The sequence below is a fragment of the Crinia signifera genome, chromosome 9, assembly GCF_055691185.1.
Source record: "Crinia signifera chromosome 9, ASM5569118v1, whole genome shotgun sequence".
Classification (NCBI taxonomy): Eukaryota; Metazoa; Chordata; class Amphibia; order Anura; family Myobatrachidae; genus Crinia; species Crinia signifera.
Genome location: NC_139225.1, coordinates 163725957 through 163736309, shown reverse-complemented (window position 1 = coordinate 163736309; position 10353 = coordinate 163725957). Strand labels below are relative to the sequence as shown.

General features: G+C 46.7%; 1 protein-coding gene across 6 annotated transcripts in view; it reads left to right on the top strand.

Annotated features, from left to right (window-relative positions):
* Window positions 1-3668: 3668 nt before the first annotated feature.
* ZNF711 (ZFX family zinc finger ZNF711) overlaps window positions 3669-10353 on the top strand; it is a 34947-nt gene continuing 28262 nt past the window's right edge. Inside the window, exons 1-3 of one of the 6 annotated variants that reach the window (XM_083160358.1) lie at window positions 3669-3942; window positions 7164-7267; window positions 7827-8363. In XM_083160358.1, the coding sequence (XP_083016484.1) occupies window positions 7189-7267; window positions 7827-8363 (616 nt within the window). In that variant the 5' untranslated portion in view covers window positions 3669-3942; window positions 7164-7188. Of the gene's footprint in view, window positions 3943-4037; window positions 4057-7163; window positions 7268-7826; window positions 8364-10353 lie in introns of those variants that run through there. The other 5 variants (XM_083160356.1, XM_083160355.1, XM_083160357.1 and 2 more) reach the window with 5 other exon arrangements.

Sequence of the window (10353 nt, the reverse complement as noted above, 5' to 3'; positions counted from 1 at the left end):
TTAGAGGCACCGCTGGTATGAGAGGCACTGCTGGTATGAGAGGCACCGCTGGTATGAGAGGCACCGCTGGTATGAGAGGCACCGCTGGCACATTGGTGTAAGGTGAATTCATATAAATCAGCTAAAAAGGGGATTTTGTAAGATCTTACCATTCGAACCCCTTTCTTTGAGTCCATCCTGGTGACACGGCTAACATTGGGATGTAGAAGGGTCCGCAGGAGCCAAGGCACCTATGCTGAAGTCTTTGGACGCAGGCTCCTCCCTTCTGCATCCCATCATGCAATGCCCGACATCGTATATGCACAAACATATATCCATAACATGACACACATGCACGGCATGACTTACTGAGCGTAGGGGAGGGATCGCTGTGTCCCCGGACTGGACTCAGAGAAAGGGGTTCAAACGGTAAGTTCTTACAAAAATCCCCTTTTCTCTTTCGTCCATCCTGGTGACACAGCTCCACCTTGGGACGTTCACGAGCCGGTCCTTTGGGAGGGTACGCTCAGACCGTCAGTTCTCATCACTGCCCGTCCAAATGAAGCGTCCTCCGATGCGAACTCATGGAATCTGTAAAATTTGCTACAGGCATGAACAGAGGACCAGGTGGCAGCCCTACACAACTGCTCCGCTGTAGCCCAATGATGCACAGCCTTAGTGTAGGCAATTACTGATCTCAACCATCTGGCAATGGTCTGCTTAGAAGCAGGCCACCCTCTCTTATGTACATCGTGACCTCAGTGTCAGCGGGGATAGCGCTTTTCAGGAGAAACTGCACCCTCTGTACATGGAAAAGATAGCCAGGTTTCAGCTCCGCGAGAAATGGCGCCAGCACACGGAGCAGGAAGAGACCAAGTCTCTGCTTCAGCGGGGTAGTGTAGCCAGTTTGGCACCTTTCCCCCTTTAGCCACTCCCACAAGTGTTTCTCCTCACCTCCAGTGCCTCCCCTTCTCTCCGGGATCACTTGGAGTAGTCCAGCTGCGCTGGACACCTGTAATAGGCTTGCCGGGCTGCAGACTGGGAGACAGGTAGAGATTGCTGCACTCTGATTGGTGGCTAGCTCCAGCCCTCCACCAATCAGCGCGCTGAAGACTATTCACTGTCTGGTTGCAGGCTGGAAGGCAGATAGAGAATGCTGCACTCTGATTGGTGGACGGCTGAAGCTTGTCTGGAGAAGGAAAGGTGAGCGCTAGCATCAGTAAAGCATCCATTCATGTTGGGGCTGCTTCTCCGCCAAGGGAGTGGGCTCACAATGAACACATCCATGAATAAGGAATGGTACCAAGAGCACTTATCCCAACCATCCGAGAACAGTTTGGTGATGAACAAAGCCTTTCCAACATGATGGAGGGCACTGCCATAAGACAATAGTGGTTCGGGAAACAACACTTTGGGTCAATGGCCAGGAAGCTCCCCAGACCGGAATACCATTAAGAACTTGTGGTCAACACACAAGAGGCTGTGGACAAACAAATAACCACAAATTCTGACAAACGCCAAGCATTGATGAGGTAAGAATGGGCGGCCGTCAGTCCGTATGTGGCAACGAGGATGACTGACAGCTGCCAGGGTGAGTTGCAGAGGTCTTGAAAAAGAAGGGTCAGCACTGCAAATACTGACTCTGCATAAACGTAACTTAATCAGCAATAAAAGCCTCTGACACTTATAATAAGCATATGCAATCTGTCATTAGATGGCTCATACAACCAGAGTCCTGTGACACTCGCTCCCTGACTAGCAGAGAGGTGCAGCTTTCGGGCAGCCCGTGGCAATGAAGATGCTGGGAGTCGCAGAAGTACAGTATTACAGAGTATTGCTGAATTAGGGCTATGTAATAATGGCACAGCGCAGCAGATGTGAGCAGATTGGTAGTTGTGGCAATCTGTAAATTAAAAAAAATAAACTGAATTTTCGATACACCCAACCCTTTTGATCCTAGTAGGTCAGCTCCCTATTTAAATGAAGCTTCAATCATGCAGCAGATGGATTGTACGACGGATTGTGAGTACATTGTGTGCCCAAAAACCAAGGACTGCCGGGGAGTTGAAGGGAAATTGGACACAATCATGATTGTAATTTCTGATGTATGGCCACCTTAACACTGAGGCAGCAAACTTGTTGACAACCAATAGTTGTGTCATTATCAAAACTTTTGGCCATGGCTGGCTGTATGTATATATAGTTATATATATACTTCCTCATCTTTGCGGCCACCACTTACGCTGCAGAACTTACGTAGTGCTCCACTCGCCACAACTTTACTAATGGTAATAGATGGTGGCATGGACACAAGAGGGTGGCCAAAAATCCTTACGTAACGGTTAAGTAGCGGGTAATGTAACTGGCATAGCAGTGGCTGCAAATATGAGGAAGTACTATATATCTATATATATATATATATAGATATATACCAGTGTGTGGGCAGCACTCAAATAGACTCCATTCCAGTGGTTGGATTAAAATGCCTTTATTCTCCAACGGCGTTTCGGGGCAACATACCCCCGTTTTCAAGGACAGATACAGACACACATATTTATATATATATATATATATATATATATATATATATATATATATATATATATATATATATAGCTAGTGACCAGGTCCGACACTCCCGCTAATCACTGCAGCTCCCGTGGTGCCCTTCAATAGTAAATACAGTCCAGGATGGTATCCTAAGATACCCTAGGGCGGCACTCAATGGATTGATTCTGTTCAAAATGATGCAGACCACAACCAGCAAATTTGTTCTAACGTTTCAGTATTTGATAAAGGTAGTAAAATACCGAAATGTTAGAACAAATTTGCTGGTTGTGGTCTGCATCATTTTGAACAGAATCAATCCGTTGAGTGCCGCCCTAGGGTATCTTAGGATACCATCCTGGACTATATATATATATATATATATATATATATATATATATAGACAGTCTGGTAATTAAGACCAGCGTCCGGGGTTAACTGCCTGTTCCCGGACATCGTATAGTCCAGGAATGCCACCCCTCCAGACCCCGTCTTAATAGCGTGACTGTCTAATGTAATTGTGATGTATGTATGTATAACATGAATGTATCACTGCATGTCAGCCATGTAATGTACAGTAAGACATGGCAAGGTATCAGGGTCCTTGTAGATCCCCAAAGAGGGCCTTGGCAATGTGTGTGTGTATGTATGTATGTATGTAATGTATGTATGGGCGTATTTGTATGTAATGTATGTTTATATGTATGTATTTGTATGTATATAATGTATGTATGTAATGTATGTATGTATCCCTGCATGTCGGCCATATAATGGATCTGTACTGCAGGACATGATAGGGTATCAGGGTCCCAGCTGCTGGCTGGTCCTTGTAGTTCCCCAGAGCGGGGGCTTAGCAATGTATGTATGTATGTATGTATGTATGTAATGTATGTATGTAATGTATGTATGTATCCCTGCATGTCGGCCATGTAATGGATCAGTACTGCAGGACATGACAGGGTATCAGGGTCCCAGCTGCTGGCTGGTCCTTGTAGTTCCCCAGAGCGGGGGCTTAGCTATGTATGTATGTTTATATGTATGTGTGTATTTGTATGTATGTATGTATGTTGTATATGTATCCCTGCATGTCGGCCATGTAATGGATCTGTACTGCAGGACATGACAGGGTATCAGGGTCCCAGCTGCTGGCTGGTCCTTGTAGTTCCCCAGGAGCGGGGGCCCGTTGGGCGGGAGGCAGCAGCACCGGGCACAGGCCTCGGCCCCGGCCGCTCGGTCTCCCCCTCCCCGGGCAGTGACGTGAGGCGGCGGGAGGAGGAGGCCGCGCCAGGCCGGGGGGGAGGAGGAGGAGGAGGCCGCGCCCGCCGCTCCCCGCGCTGATTGGCCGAGTCCCCCGCAGCCCCCTGCTCCGGATCCCGCGGACACGGCACGGTGAGGGACGCCCGGGACCCCGGCCAGGTACTGGGGGCAGGCGGGGAGGACGGAGCGGGGCTAGGCCCGGGGGGGAGGAGGAGGAGGAGGAGAGGCCTCTGCAGGCCGCGGCGGCCGGGGAACCGGAGACCCCCGAGCCCGGTGTGTACGGGAGCTGTCACCTGCCCGTCATCGCTCACCCGCCTGGTCCCCTCTCACCCGTCATTACCCGGCCGGGTGTCTGCTCAGCCATCCGGCCTGATCACTAGTGATCCATCATCTCCTACCAGATCATTACTGATCCATTATATCCTACCTGATCATTACTGATCCATTATATCCTACCAGATCATTACTGATCCATCATATCCTACCAGATCACTACTGATCCATCATATCCTACCAGATCACTAGTGAGCCATCATATCCTACCAGATCATTAGTGATCCATCATATCCTACCAGATCACTGCTGATCCATCATATCCTACCTGATCACTAGTGATCCATCATATCCTACCAGATCACTGCTGATCCATCATATCCTACCTGATCACTACTGATCCATCATATCCTACCTGATCATTACTGATCCATCATATCCTACCTGATCACTAGTGATCCATGATATCCTACCTTATCATTACTGATCCATGATATCCTACCTGATCATTACTGATCCATCATATCCTACTAGATCATTACTGATCCATCATATCCTACCAGATCACTAGTAATCCATCATAGCCTACCAGATCACTGCTGATCCATGATATCCTACCTGATCACTAGTGATCCATCATATCCTACCTGATCATTACTGATCCATCATATCCTACCAGATCATTACTGATCCATCATATCCTACCAGATCACTAGTGAGCCATCATATCCTACCAGATCACTGCTGATCCATCATATCCTACCAGATCATTACTGATCCATCATATCCTTCCAGATCATTACTGTTCCATCATATCCTACCAGATCATTACTGATCCGTCATATCCTACCTGATCATTAGTGATCCATTATAAGCTACCTGATCACTAGTGATCCATCATATCCTACCAGATCGTTAGTGATCCATCATATCCTACCAGATCATTACTGATCCATCATATCCTACCTGATCACTACTGATCCATCATATCCTACCTGATCACTACTGATCCATCATATCCTACCTGATCATTACTAATCCATCATATCCTGCCAGATCACTACTGATCCATCATATCATACCAGATCATTACTGATCCATCATATCCTACCTGACCACTAGTGATCCATCATATCCTACCTGATCATTAGTGATCCATCATATCCTACCTGATCACTACTGATCCATCATATCCTACCTGATCATTACTGATCCATCATATCCTGCCAGATCACCAGTGATCCATCATATCCTACCCGATCATTACTGATCCATCATATCCTACCTGATCATTACTGATCCATCATATCCTACCTGATCATTAGTGATCCATCATATCCTACCTGATCACTAGTGATCCCTCATATCCTACCTGATCATTGCTGATCCGTCATATCCTACCTGATCACTAGTGATCCATCGTATCCTACCTGATCACTAGTGATCCATCATATCATACCAGATCATTACTGATCCATCATATCCTACCAGATCATTACTGATCCATCATATCCTACCTGATCATTAGTGATCCATCATATCCTACCAGATCACTACTGATCCATCATATCCTACCAGATCATTAGTGATTTATCAAATCCTACCAGATCATTACTGATCCATCATATCCTACCTGATCATTAGTGATCCCTCATATCCTACCTGATCACTACTGATCCATTATATCCTACCAGATCACTACTGATCCATCATATCCTACCTGATCATTACTGATGCATCATATCCTACCTGGTCATTACGGATCCATCATATCCTACCAGATCATTAGTGATCCATCATATCCTACCAGATCATTAGTGATCAATCATATCCTACCAGATCATTAGTGATCCATCATATCCTACCTGATCATTAGTGATCCATCATATCCTACCAGATCATTAGTGATCCATCATATCCCACCAGATCATTACTGATCCATCATATCCTACCTGATCATTAGTGATCCATCATATCCTACCAGATAATTAGTGATCCATCATATCCTACCAGATCATTAGTGATCCATCATATCCTACCTGATCATTAGTGATCCATCATATCCTACCTGATCATTAGTGATCCATCATATCCTACCAGATCATTAGTGATCCATCATATCCTACCAGATCATTACTGATCCATCATATCCTACCTGATCACTAGTGATCCATCATATCCTACCTGATCATTACTGATCCGTCATATCCTACCTGATCATTAGTGATCCATCATATCCTACCAGATCATTAGTGATCCATCATATCCTACTAGATCATTAGTGATCCATCATATACTACCTGATCGTTAGTGATCCATCATATCCTACCTGATCATTAGTGATCCATCATATCCTACCAGATCATTAATGATCCATCATATCCTACCAGATCATTACTGATCCATCACATCCTACCAGATCATTAGTGATCCATCATATCCTACCAGATCATTAGTGATCCATCATATCCTACCAGATCATTAGTGATCCGTCATATCCTACCTGATCATTAGTGATCCATCATATCCTACTAGATCATTAGTGATCCATCATATCCTACCAGATCATTAGTGATCCATCATATCCTACCTGATCGTTAGTGATCCATTGTATCCCTACTGATCATTACTGATCCATCATATCTCTACTTATTTGTAATCAGTTATCATTATCACTAATGATCAATCCTATTCTACCAATTGCTGTTGATCAATGATAACGGCGTCTCTGTTGTTCGGTAAGCTCAGATCCTCGCATCTTACCGAGCCAACCAGAATCACCCCGTGTCTCAAATATTGGGTCAGACCCAGGAAAAAGGGGTGTTATATCCTTTGTGTTTGCTCCCCTGTGACAATACAATGTAGTTGTTTGATGATTGTATAGTATGTTCCTATACAACAGGGATGGGGAAACCTTCGGCCCTCCAGCTGTTGTTGAACTATGCATCCCAGCATGCCTTGTTACAGTTTTATCATGGCCAAATAGCAAAACTGTAGCAGGACAGTATGGGATGTGTAGTTCAACATCAGCTGGAGGGCCGAAGGTTCCCCATCCCTGCCATACAACCTCCAGGGAGCTGGCTGACATGTACTTTTTTTGTTCGTAGGTTTTGTGAATGACTCAAAATAATTATGGATCCTGTAGGTGGAGGGCTGGACCTGCAGGCACAAGAGTCCAGCATGCGTCACACCATGATCATGCAGGACTTTGGTAATGCACCTGGCTGTCACATTGTTGTATGTGTTCTGTGTGAATGTTCCAGGTCTAGACCATGGCGGAAGGATACATAGAATATGATTGCACTTGGCCCACCTAGTCTGCCCATGTGTAGTACACACATTTGCTTACGCACCAGGGTTACTGTTTGCCGGGGCTAATTTTTTGCCGCAGTGCATTTGTCTAAATCACAGCGCATTTGTGTCCCCATCAGTCAGAGGGCTGCAACACTGCGCATGGGAACCTATGCCAGTCTGCCTGTACCATGGCAGCTAGGAGCTGGTTGGTTGGTACTTTGGGGGAGATGTATTATCTTAATGAAGTGATGCGTTATAGGGGAGAAGCGGTATTAGCACACGTTACCCAACATTACTCGTCCTGCCCAAAGCCAGAAGCATCCAGTTAAACACGCATTGGACCCGGTGTTAGATGCATTGATTTCCTCTACAGTTTAGAACAGTACCCCCCCCCCCCACACCCCCCATGCATGGCGATTGTTAATGTTGTTGAAGTCTTAGCTGTTACTTTATACCATCTGCTGTTGTTTACACAGCGGCCGGGATAACTGGCACAGCCCACGTCGACGGCGACCACATAGTTGTGTCGGTTCCAGAAGCCGTCTTAGTTTCCGACATCATCACAGATGAGGAACTGACGCTGGAGCACGGTGAGCTGTCAGACGAAGTCATCCAGGGCCCAGATATTATCACAGAGGCCGACGTGGTGGAAGAAAATGTCATCATTCCCGAGGCTGTCCTGGAAACGGACGTTGCTATGGAAGAGGAGTTAGACGGCAGCCATCATGTCCTGGAGTCCGACATCATCACAGAAACCGTTAGTGTCCCCGACCAAGTCTTCGTGGCTGATCTGGTCACTGGGGTGGATGGACAGCTGGCGCAGGTGGTGGAGGATGCTGTGTCTGGACCTCATTCTCCCAGCTTGGTCTCGGAGGAGGTGTTAGTAGCCAGCTGTGATTCGGACGCGATTATACATTCTCCTGCCATCCAAGCCACCGGGTCCTCTGTTACTGTTAAAAGTGAGGATGATGACGATGTAAAAGGCACTACTGAAGATTATCTGATGATTTCATGTAAGTCATGTCTGTTCTATTAGAGCGCGTTCATAGATCTAACAGTTCTTCCTCCATTCTTATTCCATCTGGTAACTGTGCCCTTCCTCCGTTCTTATTCCCTCCGGTAGCTGTGCCCTTCCTCCGTTATTATTCCCTCCAGTAGCTGTGTCCTACCTCCGTTATTATTCCCTCCAGTAGCTGTGCCCTTCCTCCGTTCTTATTCCCTCCGGTAGCTGTGCCCTTCCTCCGTTATTATTCCATCCGGTAGCTGTGTCCTTCCTCCGTTATTATTCCCTCCGGTAGCTGTGCCCTTCCTCCGTTATTATTCCATCCGGTAGCTGTGTCCTTCCTCCGTTATTATTCCCTCCAGTAGCTGTGCCCTTCCTCCGTTCTTATTCCCTCCGGTAGCTGTGCCCTTCCTCCATTATTATTCCATCCCATAGCTATGTCCTTCCTCCGTTATTATTCCCTCCAGTAGCTGTGCCCTTCCTCCATTCTTATTCCCTCCGGTAGCTGTTCCCTTACTCCATTCTTATTCCATCTGGTAACTGTGCCCTTCCTCCGTTATTATTCCATCCGGTAGCTGTGTCCTTCCTCCGTTATTATTCCCTCCACTAGCTGTGCCCTTCCTCAGTTCTTATTCCCTCCGGTAGCTGTGCCCTTTCTCCGTTATTATTCCATCCGGTAGTTGTGTACTTCCTCCGTTATTGTTCCCTCTGGTAGCGGTGCCCTTCCTCTGATTTTATTTTATCCGGTAGCTGTGTCCTTCCTCCGTTATTACTTCCTCTGTTATTATTCCTCCGGTAGCGGTGTCATTCCTCCATTATTGTTCCCTCTGGTAGTGGTGCCCTTCCTCTGTTATTATTCCCTCCGGTAGCTGTGTCCTTCCTCCGTTATTATTTCCTCCGGTAGCTGTGCCCTTCCTCCGTTATTATTTCCTCCGGTAGCTGTGCCCTTCCTCTGTTATTATTTCATCCTGTAGCTGTGCCCTTCCTCCGTTATTATTCCCTCCAGTAGCTGTGTCCTTCCTCCGGTAGCTGTGCCCTTCCTCCTTTATTATTCCCTCCGGTAGCTGTGTCCTTCCTCCGTTATTATTCCCTACGGTAGCTGTGCCCTTCCTCTGTTATTATTGGTAGCTGTGTCCATCCTCCATTATTATTCCATCCGGTAGCTGTGTCCTTCCTTCGTTATTATTCCGTCCGGTAGCTGTGTCCTTCCTCCAGTAGCTGTGTCCATCCTCCGTTATTATTCCCTCCGGAAGCAATGTCCTTCCTCCGTTATTATTCCCTCCGGTAGCTGTGCCCTTCCTCTGTTATTGGTCCCTCTGGTAGCTGTGCCCTTCCTCTGTTATTATTCCATCCGGTAGCTGTGTCCTTCCTCCATTATTATTCCCTCCGGTAGCCTTTCCCTTACTCCGTTATTATGTTCCCACCGGTAGCTATGTCCTTCCTTCATTATTATTCCCTCCGGTAGCTGTGTCCATCCTCCGTTATTATGTTCCCACCGGTAGCTGTGTCCTTCCTCCATTATTATTCCCTCCGGTAGCTGTGTCCTACCTCCTTTATTATTCCCTCCGGTAGCTGTGTCCTTCCTCCGTTATTATTCCATCCGGTAGCTGTGTCCTTCCTCTATTATTATTCCCTCCGGTAGCCTTTCCCTTACTCCGTTATTATGTTCCCACCGGTAGCTATGTCCTTCCTTCATTATTATTCCCTCCGGTAGCTGTGTCCATCCTCCGTTATTATTCCATCCGGTAGCTGTGCCCTTCCTTCGTTATTATTCCCTCCAGTAGCTGTGTCCATCCTCCGTTATTATTCCCTCCGGTAGCCTTTTCCTTCCTCCGTTATTCTGTTCCCTCCGGTAGCTGTGTCCTTCCTCCATTATTATTCCCTCCGGTTGCTGTGTCCTACCTCCTTTATTATTCCCTCCGGTTGCTGTGTCCTGCCTCCATTATTATTCCCTCCGGTAGCTGTGTCCTTCCTCCGTTATTATTCCCTCCGTTAGCCTT